Raw genomic sequence first — 25908 nt, forward strand, 5'->3', positions numbered from 1 at the left:
CTGGTGCGTACCAGGCATTAGGGACTCACTGCTCTGACAGGAAAAACAATCATTCATCATTTTTCAGAGAGAAAACATTCATAGGTATCCTGCAAACAAGTGATCGTTAAGGCTCATACACACATCAGACTATAGTCTTTGGAAAAAGAAAGATCACAGTCCAATCTTACCACCCTTCATGTAGTATGAGAGCCATACCTTCACAGTCTTTTCTATGGAGCTGAACTCCACATCAGACAGAAATCTTTGCAAGATGCTGCACACACAGGTGCTGTACAGACACAAAAGATCAGTATCTGCAAAAGATCTGTTCCTGCCACAGATCCGTTCCTGGAAATTGCATTCATAGTCTATATCTGCAGATCATCATACACACCTTGTTTAACTGACATTCATCTGCAGATCAGACAATCATCTGCAGATCTGAAAATCCATCCTGGTGGATCGGATCTGCAGATGAATGTCTGTTAAACAAGGTGTGTATGATGATCTGCAGATATCATAGACTATTGCTTCATACACACTTGAGATAAAAGTCTTTGGAAAATGAAAGATCACAGACCAATCTTACCACCCTTCATGTAGTATGAGAGCCATACTCTACACAGTCTATTCTATGGAGCTGCACTCCCCATCAGATAAAATCTTTGCAGGATGCTGCACACAAAGCTGCCCGTACACACTCAAAAGATCATTATCTGCAAAAGATCTGTTCCTGCAAAAGATCCATTCCTGCAAAATGCATTCATAGTCTATGATGAAGTCTGTTAAACCAAGTGTGTATGAGGATCTGCAGATCTCATAGACTATAAATGCATTTTGCAGAAATGGATTTTTTGCAGGGACAGATCTTTTGCAGATACTGATCTTTTGAATGTGTACAGCATCTTTGTGTGCAGCATCTTGCAAAGATTTCTGTCTGATGGGGAGTTCAGCTCCATAGAATAGACTGTGTAGGTATGGCTCTCATACTACATGGAAGGGGGTAAGATTGGTCTGTGATCTTTCATTTTCCTATAGGCTCATACACACATCAGACCACAGTCTTTGGAAAATGAAAGATCACAGACCAATTTTACCCCCTTCCATGGAGTATGAGAGCCATACCTACAGTCTATTCTATGGAGCTGAACTCCCCATCAGATTAAAATCTTTGCAAGATGCTGAACACGTTCAAAAGATCAATATCTGCAAAAGATCTGTTCCTGCAAAAGATCCGTTCCTGCAAAATGCATTCATAGTCTATTATATCTGCAGATCCTCATACACACCTTGTTTAACAGACAATTATCTGCAGATCAGACAATCATTTGCAGATCTGAAGATCCATCCTGGTGGATCTGATCTGCAGATGAATGTTTGTTAAACAAGGTGTGTATGGGGATCTGCAGATATCATAGACTATGAATGCACTTTGCAGATACTGATCTGTTGCATGTGTACAGCATCTTTGTGTGCAGCGTCTTGCAAAGATTTCTATTGAGTTCAGCTCAATAGAATAGACTTTGTAGGTATGGCCCTCATACTACATGGAAGGGGGTAAAATTGGTCTGTGATCCTTCATTTTCCAAAGACTATGGTCGTCTGATGTGTGTATGCACCCTGAGTGTGTGTGGGGGGGGGGTGGGGGGGGGGGGGGCTGCGGTTGGTGGTACCGGGCCTAGGGCACTGGGAAGTCCAAATCCGGCCCTGCGTACCTCCTGAAATGCCAAGCATTCGGGCAGTTTCCGTTACAGTAGCGCCTGCCATATGAGCACCAACAATTTGGCCTCTTTGAAAGGCTGAGAGATCTGCTGTTTTTATAAATTATAACCAACTTTGGTTTAAATATCTGTAAATAACAATTATTTTAATTAAACATATCAAATAACAAAAATAATAAACAAAAAAAAAAATATATGTCAAATTTTGATTGTTTAAAACATTTTCAAAGATTGATTCCAAAATGTTCGGGGTTTCCATTATTTTGTCCAACCCCTGTATTTCAAGCCTTTATTTGTTATAATGTTGATGATTATGGCTTACAGATTATTATGAAAACCCCAACTTCCAAATCTCAGATCATTAGAATATTGTGAAAATGTTCAATATTCTCAGTGTCAGGCTCTAATTCATCCAAAACACCTGCAAAGGGTTCATATTTCATATATATTCATAACAGCTGGAGGGCCGAGTTTGCCCATGCCTGTTCTAGACCCTAAAAACAAGAAGAAAAGCAGCAGCTTCTGCATGACACTCAGGCACCGGATTACCACCCTGTTTTGCTGCTTTCTGTCCCGAGCCTGACTAAGGAGGTTAAAGAGAACCCGAGGTGGGTTTGAAGAATATTATCTGCATACAGAGGCTGGATCTGCCTATACAGCCCAGCCTCTGTTGCTATCCCAAACCCCCCTAAGGTCCCCCTGCACTCTGCAATCCCTCATAAATCACAGCCACGCTGCTGACAAACAGCTTGTCAGAGCTGGCTGTGTTTATCTCTATAGTGTCAGTCTGCTGCTCTCCCCGCCTCCTGCAGAACTCCAGTCCCCGCCTGCATCACTTCCCTCCCTGCTGATTGGAGGGAAGGGACGGGGGCAGGGACCGGAGCTATGCAGGAGGCGGGGGAGCAGCTGAGACTGACACTACAGATGTAAACACAGCCTCACAGCACGGCTGAGGGATTGCAGAGTGCAGGGGGACCTTAGTGGGGTTTGGGATAGCAACAGAGGCTGGGCTGTATAGGCAGATCCAGCCTCTGTATGCAGATAACATTCTTTAAACACACCTCGGGTTCTCTTTAAGGTGAATTACTGAAATAAATAGATTTTTGCAAAATATTCAAATTTTTCGAGTTTCACCTGTACAGTCTAACATTTCTTAACTACTGATGTGTGTGGAGGTGTCTTTCTTTTACGTATATGGTTACCTGTAGGAGGATAGTTTCCATTGCATGATTCCTTGTACTGATGACTGTGACGTTCTCCATACAGGTCAGCTTGGTGCTATCATTCCCGGCTTTACAGTGCCAGGACTTCTCAGGGTACAGCTTGGGCACAGGAGACCTCCACCTCTTCCACCTGGTGACCATGGCACATATCGTACAGATAATGCTTACGTCATGCTCAGGTAATAAACCTTTACATTGTAAAGAAAGATGAATAGATTGCATTTGCCTCCTCCCACACACACACTCACACAAACTCTGCAGTACACTGTGGGTAATATCTTTTATATTAAAAAAAAAACATTTCAAGAAAGAAGTGCCTTTAAAAATACCATCTATGCGTGAGTATAAACCTTAAGAGGGCCAATAGTGGGGGTCTTGACTTATATCACCTCCGTGAGTTTTAATGTATCATCTGCAGTTCCTTCTGTCTCTGGCATCAATCAGACAGACATTCTGATTGCTGGCAGAGACTGAGGCAGCAGCAGATCACAAATTAACAACTTAAGCCTTCTGTTGTTTTTCACCTTATGCATCTGAGCAATTTTCACCTCCCATTCATTCGTCAATAACTTTATCACTAATTATCACAATGAATTGATCTATATCTTGTTTTTTCCGTCACTAATTAGGCTCACTCCAACCTGAATTATCGCAAATTCTTTCTGTTTTAAGAAAGCAAACTTTTGTTTTTCTTAGCATTTTAGTAAGGGGGCTTTTAGGACCATTGTAGTCCCTTACACACTCCAATGAGTTCTGGTTCACCATGAGCTTGCTGGTTAGTCTGTATCTCTCGGTGTTACAAGCCCTACTCCATAGGGCCAAATTAATCCATGCCATGCACTGATGAGGCTCAAACAATCCGAAACAGTCTGTATGCATGTTGGATTATTATGGCTCTGTACAAATTAACAAGCTGACACATCATTGCATTCCAGCGGTTCTGGAGGTGTGTTTAGCTTCTAAGGGTACAATGGTTAATTTGCATATATTCAGCAGTGAAGCACTGGGAGACATCTCAAGCTCACTCCAACCTGAATTATCGCAAATTCTTTCGGTTTTAAGAAAGCCAACTTTTGTTTTTAATTAGGCTTTCTAAAGTAATTTTAACGGGAATATTAAAGTAAAAAAAATGAAGAAAAATCATTATTTCTCAGCTTTCGGCCATTATAGCTTTAAAATAGTACATGCTACCATAATTAACCTATTTTGGTTCCTGGACGTAGAATCTACGTCCAGGAACCATGCGCGCTACTGGACGCTCCCACGGCCGATCGCGCGCGTGCACGCCGCACTCCCGGCCCGCGGTTCGTTAGCCAGGCAATCAGTGAATCGGGCTATGGTGCCCGATCACTGATTGCTCTCCCCCGCTGAAAAAGCGACAGCTTCTCTCGGAAGCAGTGCTTTTTGTGGCTGTCACCTCCCCCATGCGTCGCTCTAAGCGTGTGCTACGCTTAGTGACGTCATGTAAACAAACTCATGGCCGCCATCTTGTGGCCAAAAAGTAATACTACAACTGAAAGTAAAAAAAAATAAAAATTAACACACATTTACATTACAAATCTATTGTTTACCTCCCACCCTCAGAAAACTACCCAAATAAAATGTTTACTATAAAAAAAAAAAATTACAATAAAAAAAACAAAAAAAATGTAAATATTTACCTAAGGGTCTAAACTTTTTAAATATCAATGTAAAGATGAAATATTTCTATATTTTTTTTTTTATTTTAAACTTGTAAATAGTGATAGATGCAAAATGGAAAAAATGCACCTTTATTTCCAAATAATATTGTCGCCATACATTGTGATAGGGACATAATTTTAACGGTGTAATAACCGGGACATATGGGCAAATACAATACGTGAGTTTTAATTATGGAGGCATGTATTATTTTAAAACTATAATGGCTGAAAACTGAGAAATAATGAATTTTTCCATTTTTTTCTTATTCTTCCTGTTAAAATGCATTTACAGTAAAGTGGCTCTTAACAAAATGTACCCCCCAAAGAAAGCCTAATTGGTGGCGGAAAAAACAAAATATAGATCAGTTCATTGTGATAAGTAGTGATAAAGTTATAGGCTAATGAATGGGAGGTGACCATTTCTCACGTGAAAACGACGGAACGCGAATGGGTTAAAATCCACTTATCTTATTTGCCCATTTGTCCCGGTTATTACACCATTTAAATTATGTCCCTATAACAATGTATGGCGCCAATATTTTATTTGGAAATAAAGGTGCATTTTTATAGTTTTGCGACCATCACTATTTACAAGCTTATAATTTTTAAAAAAAATAGTAATATTCCCTCTTCACATGCATATTAAAAAAGTTCAGACCCTTGGGTAACTATTTTTTTTATTGTAATTTGTTTTTTTAATTAAAAAAAATATTTGGGTATTTTTTGGAGTGTGGGGGTAAACAGTTAATTTTTAATGTAACAAGTTGTATTTACTTAATAAAAAATGTATGTAGATGTAGTTTTACTATTTGGCCACAAGATTGCCAGTCATTTTTTTTTTTTTTTTATTCCTGTAAGCGAGCTCTCTCGCTTACAGGAAGTCTAGGGAGGACGGGAAACTTTTTTTTTTTTCTTTAGAAAGATCGCGGCTTCTGGAAGAAGCCTTCGGTCTTTCTAACAGGGACTTAGATCAATGAATGGGAACTTTGTTCCCATTCATTGATCTCTGGGCTAGTGGGCAGCGACACGGGAGCACACAGCAGCCTCCTAGCAGCCTTTTGGACGTATCAGCAACATCCAAAAGGCTAAAGTGGTTCAAACTGTCGAAGAAATCTTCAAAAGTCTTCTGCATCTCTGAGGGATAGAAATAAAAACTGTCCCAGAATGCACAGTGGTCCATTCTCTGCATAGGGTTCATAAAGGGTTTGAGTATCAAAGAGTTAGAAGTAAGATTGGAATCATGCTTTATTTACAGTATAAAGTGGATTATATATAGTTTGAAGGACACTTTTTTTTTATTTTTTATTTTTTTATTTTGACATTTTATTTTGCGTTTCATCCATCTTTAAAGTGGGATACAACTCTGACATAACATTCAATAAAAATTAGTTTCCTACTTTGTATTACCCATACTGTTACCATATTTGCTTTTGTGCACAAGTAATATTGCCTGTTTACAAATTACAACGTTCCAAAGTACAGTTTATCTGCTCTGAAAGCTGCCACTGCGTTTTATTCATAATTTTAATTTATAAATACAGCTGCTATCTAGTGAAAATTTCTCATCTTTCTCTGCTTGTCAGCTCAGTACAGTTCCGTTTTAGTTCCGTGGCTGGCTGTAACTTATTGTAGCAACAGAGAAATGTAAGAATAATGTAAGATAATGTTATCTCCTGTTTGGATGCGGATCACAAGCTGAAGGAGCTTGCCACACAGAACAAAGTGCTGTTTAACTGTTTGAATGTTGTTCTGCTACAAAAAAATTGTGATAGTAGGTTTAAGGCTGTAAATAATCTTTTAGAAGCCCCAGGTAAGTATAAATACTGGTATATAGCCCCTTTCAAGTTCCCTATACAGTGGTATGAAACTCAGCATTTCATCTTTGCTCTAAAGGATTATTTACAGTATGACATTTATTGCCACAAAAAAAATGTAGCACAACAGCATGCAAACAGTTAAACACAGCATTTGGTTCTTCAGTGGAAAGCTTTTTGCTTCAGTGGGCAGCTTCTGGCCACATCTAAATAGGTGATATCATTATATTTTGTTTACATTCCTGTGTCACACATTAGCAAACTGCCAAACTGAGCTCTCTGCGCTTATACTAGGTGTGCAGCTGAAAAGAGATCACTAGATAGATTTTAACCACTTTACCCCCAGCGGTGCGGATTTCTCCGTCCCTTTTTTCCACCCTGTTAACACCAAGGGACGGAGAAATCGGCACCTGACGCCGCTCCCGTCGCTGTCCGCGCTCCCTTGTGCATGCCGCTGCCCGCTTGCCTGGAGATCAATGAACGGGAGAAACGCTCCCGTTCGTTGATCCAAGCCCCCGCAATGATCAGCTGCTTCTACGAGAAGCAGCGCAATCGTGAAAAAAAAAGTTTCCCAGCCTCATAACACTTCCTGCAACAGGACGCATAAACAAAAAGTTACTGTGGCCATCTTGTGGCCAAATAGTAAAACTACACCCCGAAGCATTTTTCATATAGAAAAACATTGTTCTACACACAAATTTAACTCATTACCTCCCACACTCCCCAATTATTATTTTTTTGTAATTAAAAAAAAAATTACAATTAAAAAAGTACATAAATAGTTGCCTTAGGGACTGAACTTTTTAAATATTTATGTCCAGAGGGTATAACACTGTTACTTTATAAACTATGGGCTTGTAATTGGGGATGGACGCAAAACTGAAAAAATGCACCTTTATTTCCAAATAAAATATTGGCGCCAAACATTGTGATAGGGACATAATTTAAACGGTTTTATAACCGGGACAAATGGGCAAATGTCATGGGTTTTAATTACAGTAGCATGCATTATTTAAAAACTATAATGGCCGAAAACTGAAAAATGATAAAAACATTTTCCACATTTTTTCCTATTTTCCCATTAATACACATTTAGAATAAAATAATTCTTGGCATAATGTCCCACCTAAAGAAAGCCTAATTGGTGGTGAAAAAAACAAGATATAGTTCATTTCATTGCGATAATTAATAATAAAGTTATAGATGAATGAATGGAAGGAGCGCTGAAAGGTGAAAATTGCTCTGGTGCTCAAGGGGTAAAACCCCTCAGTGGTGAAGTGGTTAATATATAAATGCAGCACCTATGCAATAAAATGCATTGGCAGCTTTCAGAGCAGATAAACTGTGGTTTGGGAATTTGTCATTTGTAAACAGAAACTAGGACTTAACCACAAAACCAAATATAACAACTGTATGGGAAATAAAAAGTAGGAAAACACGTTTTTTGTTTTTATGTGATGTCCAGATTAACCACTTGAAGTACCAGTGGTCTCTGCCCCTGTTATGGACCAAAGACTGCTTGTACAAGAAACGGCAGAATAGCGATGAATAGTGACGAATCGTCGCACATACCCCCCGTAATCGCAGTCACCGCCGCACGTCTGGAGCCTGCCCACCTGTCTCTATGACGGCAGAGTTCCAGTGAGCAGGTCAGGAGCTGCTTTCATTGGCTCCTGACCCTGCCTGTCAATGTAAGCCAATGGGAGCAGCTCCTGACCCACTCACAGGACTCTGCCGTCATAGAGATGGCAGAGCGAGTGAGCTACAGCAGTGAGATTGTCACTCCCGAGCGACGGGGGAGGCAGCGGTGATTGAAATCTACACCCTGGCAGCCAGGTACCCATCAAAACAGGGCGTAGATTTCATCAAGGTCCTTAAAGAGAATCTGTATTGTTAAAATCGCACAAAAGTAAACATACCAGTGCGTTAGGGGACATCTCCTATTACCCTCTGACACAATTTCGCCGCTCCTCGCCGCATTAAAAGTGGGTAAAAACAGTTTTAAAAAGTTTGTTTATAAACAAACAAAATGGCCACCAAAACAGGAAGTAGGTTGATGTACAGTATGTCCACACATAGAAAATACATCCATACACAAGCAGGCTGTATACAGAATTCCTTTTGAATCTCAAGAGATCATTTGTGTGTTTCTTTCCCCCTGTTCTCATGCACTGAAGTTTCAGGCTGCTCGTTTCTTCCTGCAAACAGCTTTGCCCTTGTCTGTAATTCTTCAGTATGTGAAAGCCCAGCCAGCTCAGAGAACGATTTATCCAGCTTGTAAAAGATAAGAGAGAAGCTGCTCTAATCCTAAATAACACACAGGCAGTGTGCAGAGAGGGGCCTGGAAGGGGGAGTTCATAGCAGAACCACAACACTGAAGAACTTGGCAGCCTTCCAGACACAGGCTGACAAGTCTGACAAGAGAGAGATAAATTGATTTATTACAGAGACAGTGATAGTATAAAGTGCTGCAGTAAGCCAGAACACATTAGAATAGCTTTTTGAACTTGTAGGATGATAAAAAACAGGATGCAATTTTTGTTACGGAGTCTCTTTAAGTAGTTAAGGAGGGACTTTCTGTACACATAACAGAACATAATAAATGATGATCTGTGTGTTCCCGTGCAGAGGAGGATGGCATGGATCAGGAGTGTCCTGATGGAGAAGAGGAACAAGCTGTGTTATCGCTGTATAGGAAGATCTGCCAGTGCACAGGAAGGTCAGGAACAATTCACTTTTTAAGCTGATTGTAAATTGTTGTTTGTTTAAATAGTCTATAGAAGCCGCAAGCCCTGATGCTGCTGAAAGACATGAGTTAACTGTTTCTAGGGCTGGTTCACACTGGCTTCTGCGCGGCGGGAGACGCAACATTCTCAGCAGGCGATGAAAGCAACATTTAAAAATGATCAACTGTTGTCCAAATGAATAGAAGTAGATTTTAACCACCTGAGCGGTCTGGACGAGCTGAGCTCGTCCAACACCGCCGGAGGTCGCCGCTCAGGCCCTGCTGGGCCGATTTTAATCAAATAAAGTGCAGCACACGCAGCCGGCACTTTGCCAGCCGCGTGTGCTGCCTGATCGCCGCCGCTCTGCGGCGATTCGCCGCGAGCAGCGGCGAAAGAGGGCCCCCCTAGCCGCCTGAGCCCTGCGCAGCCGGAACAAAAAGTTCCGGCCAGCGCTAAGGGCTGGATCGGAGGCGGCTGACGTCAGGACGTCGGCTGACGTCGATGACGTCACTCCGCTCGTCGCTATGGCGACGATATAAGCAAAACAAGGAAGGCCGCTCATTGCGGCCTTCCTTGTTTATTCTGGGCGCCGGAGACGATCGGAAGATCGCCTCCGGAGCGCCCTCTAGTGGGCTTTCATGCAGCCAACTTTCAGTTGGCTGCATGAAATAGTTTTTTTTTTATTTGAAAAAAACCCTCCCGCAGCCACCCTGGCGATTTAATCAGAACGCCAGGGTGGTTAAACAGGTACAGCTTTTTGTGTCTGCGTAAACCAGGGCTGTGGAGTCGGTACAAAAATCTTCCGACTCCTCAGTTTAGGAAACCTCCGACTCTGGGTACCCAAAATGGCTCAGACTCTGACTCCTCGACTCAAACTCCTTAGTCTAATACTAACCAGGGCTGTGGATTTTGTACAAAATCATCAGACTCCCAACTCCTCAGTTTATGAAATCACCAACTCCGACTCCTGGTACCCAAAATTGCTCCGACTCCTTGACTCCGACTTTGACTCTGCAGCCCTGGTGTAAACACAGCAGTAGATCCCATTGTAGCATGTAAGATGTCTGCGTTCATCTGGTTCCATGCCACCCGAGAGGGCTCAAAACACAATGCAACGGTGAAACAGTGGGAACCAATGCCAAACACTTTTCTGCTCAATAGCGCCACTTCTCTGGCGAGCGCGGTCATGCAGTGACCGCGCAGTAAGCAAGCGCCACTCGTACACGGCCAACGGAGGTGTGCGGCCCTGATAAGATTGTCGATTATCCACTGTTGGCAATCTTTCGGGGTCTGCGTTCGGTGAAGGGGGACAGCAGCCCGCAGAGGGGAAGTTAATAGGATCCTGTGGCTTCCCTTACTACATCTAGGTATCTTTTTGCATAGCCAAGCTTCAGCTCAGGTTCCCTTTTAAAGTGGACCTGAACTCTTGCACAGGACAGAAGAAAAACCGAGAAATGCACCCTGTATGTATTTAGAGCGTTTAGCCTGTCTAATTCCCCCCTCATCTGTCACTAATCACCACTGTAATTTGATCTCTCACCTGTGTCAGCTGACTGCCACGGCAAAGAAGCTGCTTTGTAAACACAGGATGTTAACCCTATGTCTGCTCCCATGAGAATGGAAAGTAGACATAATGCAGATTTTTTTGCAGGATTTGTAAAAGCTGTAACAAAGAATTGTTTTTCTTTAAAGGTCATTATGCTGTTGCTTATCTTCTAGAGCAGAGAGGAAGTTCTGAGTTCAGGTCCACGTTAAAGGAGTTAAATAAGTGGATGAGTTGCCTCTCAAATGTATATTGCCATCCTCTCATCTTTAGTATTTTAATTCTGTTTGGGTTTTTTTCACTATGAAGTACACCACGGTGGTCTTCAGGCTGGCACCTCAACAGAGCAATAAAAGTGGCAGTTCTTCCCTACCTGAGATGTTCCGCCCTGTTCTTCCACTATCTGAATGGAGTACCTGCACCCGCAGAATTACCAGGTATGAGCAAAATTTACTAACCTATTAAAAGGCTAATTTGTAGAATACCACCTTGGTTAAAGAAAGAAAAACGCTTTGTTGCCTTTTAAAGTGGGATTATACTCCCAAAACTACAATTTTAGTAACTAATCTTAGCTACATTAAAGAAAATTTGAAAGCATTTCCTGTGTGAATGCGTGTAAAAACTTTTTTCTCTACACAGAGCAAGATTGCATATCTCTAATCATCGGCAAAGGCAAGAATCTCCCTCTACCCGTCTCTTCATTCTGGCCCCTCCCTCTGCTGGAACAGACACATCACCCTGGCAACAGCTGAGTCTCTTCAGCAGAAAAGGAGAGGGGCAGAGTGAAGATACACAGGCAGAGAGAGTCTTGACTTTGCCGATGACCAGAGATAAGCTTCCACTCCTATCGGCAATGAAAATAAATTATTTTACACACGGGATGCTTTCAAATGTTTTATGTAACCAGGAGTAGTTACAGTTTAGTGTTTCCTTGGCATGTTGGCGACTAATCTTCATTGTGCAGTTTATGTGGGCCCTTTACAAAGGATAAGAATGCTGTTTGCATGAATAAAACTCAGAGGAATTTAAAGCGGATCCGAGATGAAAAACTAACTATAACAAGTAACTTGTCTATATATCTTATCTAAAGCTTAGATCATTTACACAGCAAATCTAGCTGCAGCTTCAACAGTTTGATTTATTCCTGTGATACAATGAGGGCAGCCATGTTCTGTTTGTCACATTACACACAGGAAAGCTGATAGCATCTCCAGCCATCAGCTTGTGAAAACTTCACTCCCCTCTCCTCCCCTCTGCCGCTGAAATCTCTGGCTAGTAACCACCTCCTGCCCAGACTGAGCTCCCATAAGCCCTTGCTACATGAGTCTGAAAGTTCCAAGGCACTGGAGAAGCGGTGGGCGAGGCTTGTTTAGTTTATAGGAAATTAGGGTCTGTTCAGACTATGCGCGATCCTAGCCGTTTTCAGGGACCGTGTACGGGTACCAAAAACGCATATAAACGGCTCCTAATGCTTTTGAATGGGCTAGTTCACATGTATGCGTATGAGACACATACGTTTCTTATCCGCATTGCTGCATGCAGTTCTGTGCGTCACGCATAGAAATGGACGCAATGAAAGTCTATGGACGCGTATCAAAAAAGCGTACTATTGCGTTTTTAGCGTAAGTTTCCCTCTGCGGTTCCCATAATTCTTTTTTTTTCCCCTGGGTCACGTGTGTGTGCAAAACGCAATAGAAAACGCATTAGAACGCAAGACAAAACTTGCGTTTCTTTGATTTTATACGCGTCCTTTTTACGCTGACAGTCTAAACAGGCCCATAGTGTATTAAAACAAAAACAAACAAAAAAAAAGTATTTGGCTTAAGGAATGACCTATAAACTATATCAAAGGAACACAGTTATGCAATGAGTAAAAGTTTATCTCGGATTCACTTTAAAATGATAAAATGTAACCTTCCCTTGACCTAATGTACCTGAGACTGTGCACTGTGCAGTATTTATACTTGCCTCCTCCTGCTCCATAAGGTGTGTGGGCTCCCTTGCCATCCTCCCCGGCCACAGGATTCACTTGTAATCTGGCCAGTCATGCGCTTCTGCACTTGCCTGCGCGCATCATGCTCCCGTGCCCAGGAGCGAATGCTTGCGGGATCGTTTCAGGGAGGGACATGTGGCCGTGCATATGCAGAAGAGTGCTGCTGACCAGATTATCGGCAGATATTACAAGTGAACGTAGAGGGCGGCGAGGAAGCCCACGCATCTCCGTGTGCTGGAGGAAACCCCCGGTAAGTATACTTACATTAACGTTATTTCAGTTTTACATTAAACAGAACTATAGCTTGTGTGAGATTTAGTCTTTCATAGATCGGTTGACCTGTATTTGTTTCTAATTTTCCCGATTTCAGTAAGCGGTCTGAACCAGATTGAGCATCTGTGTGCCTACCTGTCCCTCCCCACCAATCTGATCAGCATATTTCAGGAGAGTTCCCAGGTGACGGACGCTCTCATCAGCAGGTAATCACAAGCATTTTTTTTCATCACTCAATAATTAACATGAAGGCCAAAACGGAGTTTCCCAAAATGAGGTGACAGGGAATCTTTCCAAATGTGGCCGCTGTCAGCAATAAAGAACACACACATCGGTTTTAAAGAGGAACTGTAACCAAGGATTGAACTTCATCCCAATCAGTAGCAGATGTCCCTTTTCCAATGGGAAATCTTTACATTTTCGCCAATAGATTATCAGGGGGGCTGTATTGCTGATATTGTCCCTCCCACAGTGTGATGTCATGATGCGTGCATGTGCAGTATGGAGCCACCCATCTTGGGAAGCATTCAGGGATACAAGTGCTTTTGAAGCATCTTGGGGCTGCAATTTAAACGGGGGTGACAACGCTGGAAAGAGGGGACCATGAGAGGAGCAGGAAGACTCTATAGGACCCAGAGTCTTCCCTCTCCTTAGGTAAGTATCTGACCTTTTTCTGGTTAAACAATTTGCTTAAATGGTGTAATTGTCTGATATAAAATGTATTGACCTTAAAGAACCCCTGACCTGGTTCTCTCTCAACCGCCACTCTTATGTTTTGTTACTGGTGCTGTGCGACTAGAACACAGCACCATCCTCCCCCCTTCAGCGTTCTCTGTAGCCCCCATTCTGCTCAGTCATAATCTTCTGTGCGGGGAGGAAGTGGCAGTTCTTCCTCCCCTCTGCCCGTCTTTATCCCCGCCCCCTCCACTCGCCGCTATACTTCCCCATATTATTCTCTGTACACAGCGCGCAGGGGAGCCGTGCTGTGTGCGATCTTATGGTATTTGAGGTCGGATATCCTTCCTACCTCAATTGACTCAAGACCGCCTGCGCTCTGTGTGCAGTGATTTATATGGGGAACTATAGCGGCGTGTGGAGGGGGCATGGCTAAGGACCGGCAGAGGGGAGGAAGAGCTGCCACATCCTCCCCGCACAAATCTGTTGCCAGAAATGTGGGGCGCAGGGGGCCCCAGAGGTGGGAATATGGGGCTATGTCCTGTCACACAGCACCAGGAGCAAAATATATTAGAAGTATCGGGGACCAGGTCAGGCAGAGCCGGGACACGGTCCTCCAGCACCCAAGGCTGAGACACCAAAGTGCGCCCCTCTATCCCTCCCACCCCAGCCGTCACACACTGATTGCTATTAGACTAAGAGGCCCCTCCCCATCCCTCCCACCCCAGCCGTCACACACTGATTGCTATTAGACTAAGAGGCGCCCCAGGGCCTTCAACCCCCCCCAACACCTTACTCTCTAGTTATCCGGCTTGCTGTCACTATCATTTGTCCCCTTTTCTTATTTCTCTCTGCTTCAAACACAAGAGGGGAATGATAGCTGAGTGAGTTGTGCGCCCCCTCCTACACTGCGCCCTGAGGCTGGAGCCTCTCTCGCCTCGGCCCGGCCCTGAGGTCAGGGGTACTTTAAGCCCAAATGTGATTATTGAAATTAAAACGTTTCTATAGAGGATAGGGAAAACTCCATATTTGTTGAAAATTGCTATACACCTACATTAGTTATGCACTATGGATTTCGGCTGTGCCTTGTGTGCAAAAGTAACCAAGATGAAATGTTTGGCATGTATAGACAGAGCTTGCTGATAGCTCAACAAAAGTTGTGTTTCGCTTAAATGTTTTACAAGTTCATAATGTGTTTTTTCTTTTAATATTTGTAGCTGGTGCCAACACAAGGAAGTGAGGAGAGTGGTAGCTGTGGAGCGGACGGCGATCAGGTATGTGGTTTTACCAATACTGCAGTGCAGTCACCCCCAGCTGCTACAGCGATTCCACCCTTTCCAGTAAAGGCTTAAAGAGACTCTGAAGTTTCAAAAAAGCCCCGTTTTTACTTGAGTAACTTCATTAGCTCTAATGCCCTACCTAAAACGCTGCATCCCTGCAGCTGAAATCGCTAATAAACCCCCCAAATACCAGGGCAAAAATCCACGACTTTCTTGGTCGTGGATTTTGCTGCTGGGGGAAGCAGAGCTTTGGGCTGTAGCTCTGCCTCCATTCTCGTCAATCAGCGCTAATCACCGCCTTTCCCCCGCCCCACTCAGTGAAGGAAGACTGAGAGGGGCGGGGAAGAGGCAGCGATCAGCGCCGATTGACGAAGTAGAGGCAGAGCTACAGCCCAAAGCTCTGCCTCTACTAGGAAGCGCTGCCCAAATCTCCTTCCAGGGATTTGGGGGGGTTTTATTGCGATTTCAGACGGCGGAATGAGGCGTTTTAGGTAGGGCATTAATGCTAATGAAGTTACTTAAAGAAAACCTGAACTGAAAATGAAAAGTCAAAATAAACATGCACAAGTCATACTTACCTCCCGTGTACTCTACTTATCAATCTCTTTCTCCTCTCCTGCGTCTTGTTCGTCCACTGTGATCAATTAAATTCTCTGTCCTCCATTTTGAAAATGGCCATTACTCCATAACAGCTTTCTGGTCAGCACACAGTTAAACTGTAGCATCTCCCACTTGAGCCATAGGGAAACATGGACACATCAGTTCTCCTCTCAGCTGTAACTGACAGCAACTGATATATTTCAGTTCTGACAAAATATTGTCAGAACTGGAAGGGATCATTGTCAGAAGAAAATGGTGAGCTTCTGAGAGGAACTGATGGCAAGGTAACTATGTAATGTTCATTTGAAGTTACCTCATGTGTTTATTTTAAATAATTTTACTCAGTACAGGTTCCCTTTAAGTAAAAAAGACTTTGGAGTCTCTTTAAAGAGACACTGAAGCGAAAAAAAAAATTTATGATCTCATGAATTGGTTGTGTAGTAGGGGTAATTACTAGAACATTGGTAGCAAAAAAAAATTCTCATATTTTTATTTTCAGTTATACAGTTATTTTTTTTATAACATAACATTCATTCTCAAATATGTGCAGTTTACACACTACTCAGCATTCTAAGTTTTTTGCAGTGAACTTTTGACCTGTCCTGAACTGTTTTCTGCAAAAGAAAAACACAATACAGCTGAGATAACCTAATCAGAAGTCAGAGCTCTATGCACAGAGCTCAATGGCAATTTGCATAGATAACTGGAGTTTCTTAACTCTTCCTGTACTGGAAACAAATATTAGACTTATGTCTCTGCTCCTAATGCTTTATTACTTAGCTGTACTACACAACCAATTCATTATATCATAATTTTTTTTCCCTTCAGTGTCTCTTTAAAGAGGTAATATTTAAGCAAAAATTAAAGTAAATGTAAAGGCAAAAAAAAAAGTCAGATACTGTATATACTCTAAGTCTAGAAATGTAGGTCTGACTCACTAAATAAAAGCATAGGTGTAAACTTATACGTGAGTCACTCGCAACACTGGGCCCACTGAGTAATGTGTGTACTATCAGTGACATTCCCATTTGCAGCAATTTATTCAGTGCTAAGTGGGTGCCAAGAAATGCCAGGAAAACACAGGTGTGAAGGTCCCGGCCACAACAATTAACAAGGGGGGGGGGGGAATACTGGGCTGCATTAAAGGGAGTGAATGATTGCAGAACTTGGGGGCCTGGAGGAGGTATTGGCTGCACTTAAGGGACAGGAGGGGTTAATGGCTGCAATACTGTATGCAGTGCAGTCATGTATGCAGTGCAGTCATTAACCCTTCCTGGTCCCCAAGTGCATGCTGGGTAGACTTATGCTTGAATCCGTTAAAAAAAATGTTTGCGGGTTGAATATTGGAGTTGACTTATACACGTGGTCGACTTTTATTCAAGGTTATACGGTACTTACCTATGGACAGGGAAGGCTCTGGATCCTAGAACGCCTTCCCTGTTCTCTCTTGTTCCCTTTATTCCAGCGACGTCACCCCCAATTTGCCGCTTAGAGAGGCTTTGGAAGCACTTGTGTACCAGAATGCTTTCGAAGACAGGCGGCTCCATACTGCGCATGCATGCGGCAGATCGCGCTTACGCAATCGCAGTATGGAGCAGCTTTCAGAGGATACCTAGCGGGGCGTACGTATATGTACATTCCCGGTGAGCTGGGCGCAGGGTGAAGCAAATGACTGCTCACCCTGCTGCCACTCAAAACCCCCATGGAGTTGTAGCAGCTCGGAGGGAGGAGTAATTTGGGGTCAAGCGACCAATTACCTTTACGCGTCCCGCACAGTATAATATTACTGCTATGGCGTTGCCTAGTTACTGCGCTGCTTCTCTTGTGTGGGTGACAACGCTGTGCTTCTGGAGCCTCCCAGGGGCACAGAGATGTGTACTCGACCAATTGGTGGAGTACATACAACAAGGGTGACGACGTTGGAACGAGGGGAACAGTAAATTACAGGGAAGGCTCGATAGGATCTAGAGCCTTCCTTGTCAATAGGCAAGTATCACATTTTTTTATTTTTATTTTTTGCATTCACATTTACTTTAATCACGTTTGCAGTGCAGCATCCAGATGTGTAAAAAGACAGTATCAGTTGTAATTCAAAAATAGATGGTATCCCGGAGCAACACGCTTGACAGAGCTGCGGAGGAAGGTCGATGTTTCGCCCTGCGATCTGGGCTTTCTCAAGTATTGTAAGGGCTGTATTAAGTCAGTCATTGCTTCCTGTCCAATGATGACTTCTCTCTTTCCTGCCAGCTATCCACGAGAGTCTAATAAGCTGATAGATCTACCAGAGGATTACAGCAGTCTCATCAACCAAGCTTCAAATTTCTCGTAAGTAGCAGAACCAGCTGAAGGGATGGGTGGGGCTTCTGGCATTCAGAAATAATGTAGTATGTCTTACTAGAGTACTAATGAAGGGTCATTCGTGCCTGGTAATAATTTACCACAAAGAAAGAAGCTTACAACACTCTGTTAGAGTACAGGTAGTCCCCGACTTATGAACGCCCGACTTACGAATGATCCGCCAATACGAACGGCATGGATTCTCTGTTTCCATTGGAACAAGTCAAAAACATTTTTTTTCAAATTGGACTTGTAGTTTTTGAGAAAATCCATTTTTAAATTTTTTTGAAAAAATGGCTTTTAAACTTGTATAAACAGGTACAAAGGGCAGAGGGGGACACTGGAGGAACAAGGGGCACAGAGGAGGTACAGGGGACAGAGGTGGCACAATGTTCCGACTTAAGAACCGATTCAGGTTAGGAACGAACCTACAGTCCCTATCTCGTTCGCTAACCGGGGACTACCTGTATTTCCCAAACTTTAACACATTCCATATAGGTTTAAAGGACACCTAAACGGAGATGGATAATGGAGGCTTCCATAGTTATTTACTTTTAAACAAGAATGGTTGCCTTCTGCCTCTAATAGTTTTAGCCATAGACATTGAACAAGCATGCAAATCGGATGTTTCACTGCATTTTCTGCATGCTCGTTTCAGGTGTGTAATTCACACTACTGATGCATGAGAGGCAAATGTTTGGTTTTTTTTGGTTTATTTTTTTTTTAAAGAAAGAAATATGTTGGCCTGCATATCCCTCTCACTTCAGTTGTCCTTTAAGTATCTCTGTGGTTTTCCACCAAACAGGTGGAGGTCTGATTTGGGAAATCCTGCTCTAGAATGTCATGCTATTGTGTGCAGTGGCATCAAAGCCACACTACGGCCTCTTGCACACTGCATACATTTCCGATTCCGCTTTTTAATCTATTTTTACATCCGATTCCGATTCAGATTTTTAATCTTTACTGCATGCTGCGTTTTTTGATCCGTTTTTCTGTTGAATGTATTCAGGGAAAATCGGAATTGAAAATCGGAAACGGAATCGGAAAACGGATTTGCAGTGTGCATGGAGCCTACAACAGTTTTTGTGCTTGCGTTGCTTCTAGAGCAGGAATGTCAAACTCAAATACAAAATGGGCAGAAATTGTACACTGTGACCTTTCTGCGGGCCAACCTCAATGTCTAGCGGCCACATTTCCTCCCTTCTAAAGTTCCGTGGTGTCTAATGCCCCCCCCCCCTCCAACCCCTGTACAGTTCCCTGGCGTCTAAAGGACCTCACCCTCCCCTATACAGTTCCCTAGTGTTTAATGCTTTCCACCCTACATCCCCCATATGGCTTCTTTGGTGATCTAGGGCTTCCCTGGTGGTCTGGAGTGGGCCACACATAATGCAAAGTGGGGAAACCACTTGAGGGCCAAATTGAATGGCTCTGAGGTCCAGATTTTTCCCATACTCATGTATGCTCTAGAGTATTGAGACTGTAATGCACTTGGCTGATTTGCGTAAATTGTCTAGGACAGTGTTTTTTTTGGCTGTCTGGGCTCTTTAGAACATTCCATTCTATTGTTAACATTTGTTATGAGATCATACAGCCGCTGTACCCCCAACTATACAAGCCAGTAACAGTGCAGGCAGTCAGGGGATGAAGGGGGGACGCCATTCTCATGTATGCAGACACTGGAAAACTGAGCATTCGCACTCACCATGTAAACTGCAAATACTCTATTAGATCCAACATACAGACTTCCCAGTATGGCTCAGGAGTCGATGCATTTCCGTGATTAAGGACTCCATAGTCTGAAACGCGTTGGCTCCTGAGTGATGTTTGTATATTCGATCTCATCTCTTTTATTAGATTGCATGGCTATGTGTTTGATTGCGCTCTGCAGTTTATATTGGTGCGCTTACATTTATCTCCTATTAATTTCTTTTTTTTTTCCCCTTGATTTCCCCCCCTCAGATGCCCCAAGTCAGGTGGGGATAAGAGCAGAGCCCCCACGCTGTGCCTGGTATGCGGAGCCATGCTGTGTTCTCAGAGTTACTGCTGCCAGACGGAGCTGGAAGGGGACGACGTGGGGGCCTGCACGGCACATACGTACGTCTGCGGCTCCGGCATGGGCATCTTTCTCAGGTCAGTTACTGCTTCTCGTATCTCGGCATTAATGGAGGTCCTCAGGGATGAGTCTTCATGCAGGAGGTTTTCTTAGATCTCCTTCACTATTGTTTTCCCAATCACTTTCATTCCCGATGAAGTTGGCCGAAAACGTGAAATATGCACAGGTGTGTCCCAGTGGCGCTGGCATCCGCTCTAATCATCTGGAGGGGTAGGCCGCTCCTCTAATCCAACAAGTATTGTTCCTGCAGTAGTTCTTACTCCATGTAGAGCCAGGAGGCTTGAAGTAGTGTAGATTGCTATAAGGCCTTGTGAAAATCGCCATTTAAAAAGGCCTTGTGGAGATCTTCGCTTTGCAAGGTCTTCGCTTTGCAAGGTCTTGTGGAGATCTTCGCTTTGCAAGGTCTTGTGGAGATCTTCGCTTTGCAAGGCCTTCTGGAGATCTTCGCTTTGCAAGGTCTTCTGGAGATCTTCGCTTTGCAAGGTCTTCTGGAGATCTTCACCTTGCAAGGTCTTCTGGAGATCTTCACCTTGCAAGGTCTTCTGGAGATCTTCACCTAGCAAGGTCTTCTGGAGATCTTCGCCTGGCAAGGTCTTCTGGAGATCTTCGCCTGGCAAGGTCTTCTGGAGATCTTCGCCTGGCAAGGTCTTCTGGAGATCTTCACCTGGCAAGGTCTTCTGGAGATCTTCGCCTGGCAAGGTCTTCTGGAGATCTTCGCCTGGCAAGGTCTTCTGAAGATCTTCGCCTGGCAAGGTCTTCTGGAGATCTTCGCCTGGCAAGGTCTTCTGGAGATCTTCGCCTGGCAAGGTCTTCTGGAGATCTTGGCTTTGCAAGGTCTTCTGGAGATCTTGGCTTTGCAAGGTCTTCTGGAGATCTTCGCCTGGCAAGGTCTTCTGGAGATCTTCGCCTGGCAAGGTCTTCTGGAGATCTTGGCTTTGCAAGGTCTTCTGGAGATCTTGGCTTTGCAAGGTCTTCTGGAGATCTTGGCTTTGCAAGGTCTTCTGGAGATCTTCGCCTTGCAAGGTCTTCTGGAGATCTTCGCCTGGCAAGGTCTTCTGGAGATCTTCGCCTGGCAAGGTCTTCTGGAGATCTTCGCCTGGCAAGGTCTTCTGGAGATCTTCGCCTGGCAAGGTCTTCTGGAGATCTTCGCCTGGCAAGGTCTTCTGGAGATCTTCGCCTGGCAAGGTCTTCTGGAGATCTTCGCCTGGCAAGGTCTTCTGGAGATCTTCGCCTGGCAAGGTCTTCTGGAGATCTTCGCCTGGCAAGGTCTTCTGGAGATCTTCGCCTGGCAAGGTCTTCTGGAGATCTTCGCCTGGCAAGGTCTTCTGGAGATCTTCGCCTGGCAAGGTCTTCTGGAGATCTTCGCCTGGCAAGGTCTTCTGGAGATCTTCGCCTGGCAAGGTCTTCTGGAGATCTTCGCCTGGCAAGGTCTTCTGGAGATCTTCGCCTGGCAAGGTCTTCTGGAGATCTTCGCCTGGCAAGGTCTTCTGGAGATCTTCGCCTGGCAAGGTCTTCTGGAGATCTTTACTTTTCAAGGCCTTCTTGAGATCCACTGACTCCATACATCTTTGACTTGTACTGCAGTTTGTATATCCCTTCATTTCTTGTCCTTGCGTTTTTGCAGAGTGAGAGAATGTCAGGTCCTCTTCTTGGCCGGTAAAACAAAGGGCTGCTTCTATGCTCCTCCCTATCTGGATGACTACGGGGAAACAGACCAAGGACTTCGGTATGTTGGACGTTATTACAGTACACCATACTTTAGTGTTTAATCCTTAAAGTGTACCAGAGCCGAGCTATATTAAACATTTTATACATACCTGGGGCTTCCTCCAGCCCCATGCGCACGGATTGCTCTGTCGTCGTCAGTCTTCTCTGTCTATAGTAATGGGTCCTGTAAGTTCTGCCAGTCTGCGCATGAGAAGTGCGCCCTCTACGTATCTCTCCAGCAGGCGCCGGAGAGATACATAGCGCATACAGAGCGCACTTCACTTATGCAGACAATAATTTTGGCTTGCATGCAGATTGTATTGGAGTTGGGCCAATCCAAATTGTCCTTTGAATCTGTGAAATAACATGGATTTAACTTTTCTTTACTGCGCTTTTTTCATATTATTTATTCGGTGACGTTTGCATATTTACCCAGAGGTCCACTTAAAACTTGTAAACCAAAAACCTTCCTGTATCTCTCTACCTCTAACTCACATTTGGTTTGTTGTGTTGATCTAGACGAGGGAATCCTCTTCACCTCTGCAAAGAGCGCTTCAAGAAGATCCAGAAACTCTGGCAGCAGCACAGCATCACGGAGGAGATAGGCCACGCCCAGGAAGCCAACCAAACGCTGGCGGGCATAGAATGGCAACATTTATAATACCGGCTTCTCTTTGTTTTCACTTTATTTTTTTTTATTTTTTTTTTAGCAGTCTCATTTTCTAAAAACAAAACAAAAAAGCAATGTGACTGGTAAACGTGTAAACAACTCAGACCTTTAATTTATATCTCATTGTTTAGTCCATGGAATAAAGTAAAGTGATTTTTTTTCCCTGAGAAACACTACAAAGGCCATCTTATTATGAGATCAGTTGATGCTGGCGGAAGGCCTGAGCATAGAGCGACTCCGTGCCGCTAAAGGTGAGCCCCTCCCACTGCTGTGCTTGACTTAAAGGGACGCTGTCGCAGTATAAATGTGTATGTATTAACTGCCGTTCAACATATCACTAGTGACAAACATGAACGTTAACGGAGGTGCGTTAACATAGGATTATGCTCAAAATTACATCTTTGCCCCAATGCATTAAACATGGTATAAAGTTAATATGGAACACTGTAAGGCTGCTCTGATGTCATTTGAATGCATATTTACACCTCACTGAAGCTATCTGATATCATTGCCAGCTACTGGACTGATTATCAGCTTGAAAACTAATGAAGTGATTAGTGAGCAAATAAAGGAGAGAAAGTTCTCTGCCTCCCCTCCCTGGATACAACAGGGACTTTTCCACCTTGTTTACACAGTTTATTACACTTCCAAATTTGATGATGCTGGGCGGGCAAAGGCAAGCTTATCAATTAGCAGCTAAGTGAGGTCAAACACTTGAGTTTTTAACCTTACCAGTACCTTAAAAATCAGTCAGGTGGTTTTCTGTGTTTTATGCTGTGTTTAATGCATTCAACTGCAGATGAAACTTGAGTATAGTTTAAAAGATAATTCTGGTCTAGGTGAAAATCCAGTTTCTGTTGACATTCAGAGTTTTAATTAAAACTGCTTTGTTCGCTTCAAGATCTGGCTTAGGCCCATTTTTGTTTTAAAATGCTTTTAAGAGCGCATTATATCAAATTAAATATGCTTAAAAAAGTTTTGTAAAAAATGTTTTTGTAAAATGATAAAGAAATACCTGTTACAGCCATCTATAGATTATGTCCTCCTTGGCAATCTACAGCTGTCTGCTCATTCACAAGCTGTCTGAAACACCCTCCCTTTAAGAGTGAAGCTTGCAGAGTGATTGCTTTTACTGAAGCCAAGCCCACCAGCTGACAGCCTATAACTGATGTAGGGGGCGTGGATTCAGAGTGATAAGAAAGTGAGCAGGCAGCTAGAGGTTGCTAAGTGGAACATGAGGTTCTATGAATTAGCACATGAGGTATTTTCCCCATTATTTTGCAAAACTTTTTTTTTTTTATGTAAGATTAATTTATAACAATATTCTAATAAATGCATTCTGTAAGCCTGGCCTGGATCTATTCGAGAGAAAATTCTCCCTGACTGTTAGTGTGCAGTCTCTCATTTGCTTTACTGTCAGCAACCCTCGTTAAAAATTGATAACATAAGTGATTCCAGCTTTGGTGGATTCACCCCAATGATCTGATATGACCCAGGCACGGGTTGTGGATTTTTTGTGTAGTGGAAGACCACTTTCCATGAAGCCAGGTTCGGGAGATCACTCATGGAAGGATCTCCAGCCTGGGTAATCGTAATAACTCAAGCCCTCTGATTCCTTATTAACCGGCGGTGCTGAGGTCTCAGCAATGCAGTCGGGGAAGTCTGACTCCGCCCTCTTAGCTGCTGCTGTTGCAGGCTGTCCTTTTTATGGACCTCCTTAGTCAGAATTCCTTTCCAAATTTCTCGTTCGCTGGAGAATTGCGTTCTGACTGCAGACTTGTCCTATTGCTCTTCAGTAGGCCAGAACTAGTATGAACAGCATAATAACCTTTAAAGAAAAACATTTCATTACAACTTGAAGACCAAGAACTTTCAGAGATGCTGTAGTATGGTTACTGCCTGGTTTGTTGGGAGCACAGAAAGAGTTAATCTCCCGTGTTTACATATTCGCTCAGAATTTGGAAGAATCGGCGGAGAGCTCACAGCTGAAATTACCCTGGCTCATAAATTGCAGATGAGGAAGAATTAGACAAGTTGTTAAACACACAGGGTGAATTTCTGCATTTTCCTTCTCTCCTGTGCAAGAGTTCAGGGCCACTTTAAGATCATATTCGAGCTAGTGATCAGATCGACATTCAGATTTGACGTCGATCAACTGTGGAAGAAAGTTAGTATTCACATGTATGCGATTTTTCCCAATTCCAATCAGATATTTTGGCTATCGACCGAAAATGGATTGAAAGGACATACACATGGGAATGATGGCTAGTAGTTTGATCGATATTTTCCAGCCTATGCAATCTGCTTGTGATGGAAAAAGATATTGATTTTGAGCTGGAATCGGTCTCTGGCAATCAGTAGGCTGTATCATTTTTGTTCATCCAATCTTTTTCACGATTGGAAATTTCATGGTGTGTACCAACCTTGGGCTTTCTAATCGTTCAGATTTAAAAAAGAAAATATCCTAAATCTTTTTTGTATTGGATTGGGTGTATCATGTAAATCACTAACTGGTAAGAAAACTTGAAGCAATATGTAAAGTGTTCACCTTAGAACACTGCTGGGACACTCACTGATTTTGCTATCACAAGGCTTTAAGAATGAGCACATAGCCCACCTCTTAAACTGGGATTACACACTAAATTACTTTTTTAATATGCCTAATGCATTAAACCCAGTAAAAAAATGAATAGGAAACACTATGAGACTGCTCTGATGTCCTTTGAATGCATATTTACACCCCACTGAAGCTAACTGATATGATTGCCGGCTGCAGTACAAATTATCAGATCAACTCCTAATGAAGTAATTATTGAACTACACTCACTCCTTGTGATTGGCTGAAGACAGCATGTGGTTGGAGGAGGTCCTGTGCAATGAGGCCAGGTTGCTGCCCGGGACAACAAAATCAGTAACTGTCACAGCAGCTATGTCTACTATTGTTAAAGTGGATCCGAGATAAACTTGTACTCATTGCATAATTGTGTTCCTTACATGTAGTTTATAGGGCGTTCCTCAAGCCAAATACTTAATATTTTTTTTTTAATACTTTAATTCCCTATAAACGAAACAAGCCTTGCCCACAGCTCATAGTGCCTTGGCACTCCATGTAGCAAGGACTTATGGGAGCTCAGTCTGGGCAGGAGGAGGTTACTAGCCAGAGATTTCAGAGGCCGAGGGGAGAGAGCTAGAGATGCAGTTGCAGCTTGCCTGTGTGTAATGTGACAAACAAAACATGACCGCTGTCATTTTATCACAGGAATAAGTAAACCTGAAACTGTTGAAGCTGGTTGCAGCCAGATTTTCTGTGTAAACTATCTAAACTTTAGATAAGATTATATAGACAAGTTACTTGTCATAGTTTTGATCTCAGATCCACTTTAAAACAAAAGGGGTTCAAGAAATGTCATTGTTGATCATTGAAGTTAATAGTAGAAATTGTTAGCCAGTTCCTTGTGCCTGATATGTCATCAAACAGTAATCTGTACAGGTGTGTGGAGCAGGGTGTAAAAGCGGTAAGGAGTCTCTCGCTGTAAGGACAGGACTGGCAGGATGTTAGTCCATGACGT

The 25908-nt window shown here is 43.2% G+C and overlaps 1 protein-coding gene across 2 annotated transcripts in view; it reads left to right on the forward strand.

The window, feature by feature from the left end:
- UBR2 (ubiquitin protein ligase E3 component n-recognin 2) overlaps positions 1 to 23684 on the forward strand; it is a 153317-nt gene extending 129633 nt beyond the window's left edge. For both annotated transcript variants that reach the window (XM_068232986.1, XM_068232985.1), the window contains exons 39-47: positions 2970 to 3105; positions 9051 to 9141; positions 11001 to 11128; positions 13055 to 13163; positions 14850 to 14906; positions 17760 to 17837; positions 19809 to 19979; positions 21587 to 21688; positions 22189 to 23684. In XM_068232986.1, the coding sequence (XP_068089087.1) occupies positions 2970 to 3105; positions 9051 to 9141; positions 11001 to 11128; positions 13055 to 13163; positions 14850 to 14906; positions 17760 to 17837; positions 19809 to 19979; positions 21587 to 21688; positions 22189 to 22330 (1014 nt within the window). In that variant the 3' untranslated portion in view covers positions 22331 to 23684. The remainder of the gene's footprint in view (positions 1 to 2969; positions 3106 to 9050; positions 9142 to 11000; positions 11129 to 13054; positions 13164 to 14849; positions 14907 to 17759; positions 17838 to 19808; positions 19980 to 21586; positions 21689 to 22188) is intronic.
- The last annotated feature ends 2224 nt before the right edge of the window (positions 23685 to 25908 follow it).

Source organism: Hyperolius riggenbachi, chromosome 4 (assembly GCF_040937935.1).
Source record: "Hyperolius riggenbachi isolate aHypRig1 chromosome 4, aHypRig1.pri, whole genome shotgun sequence".
Taxonomy (NCBI): domain Eukaryota; kingdom Metazoa; phylum Chordata; class Amphibia; order Anura; family Hyperoliidae; genus Hyperolius; species Hyperolius riggenbachi.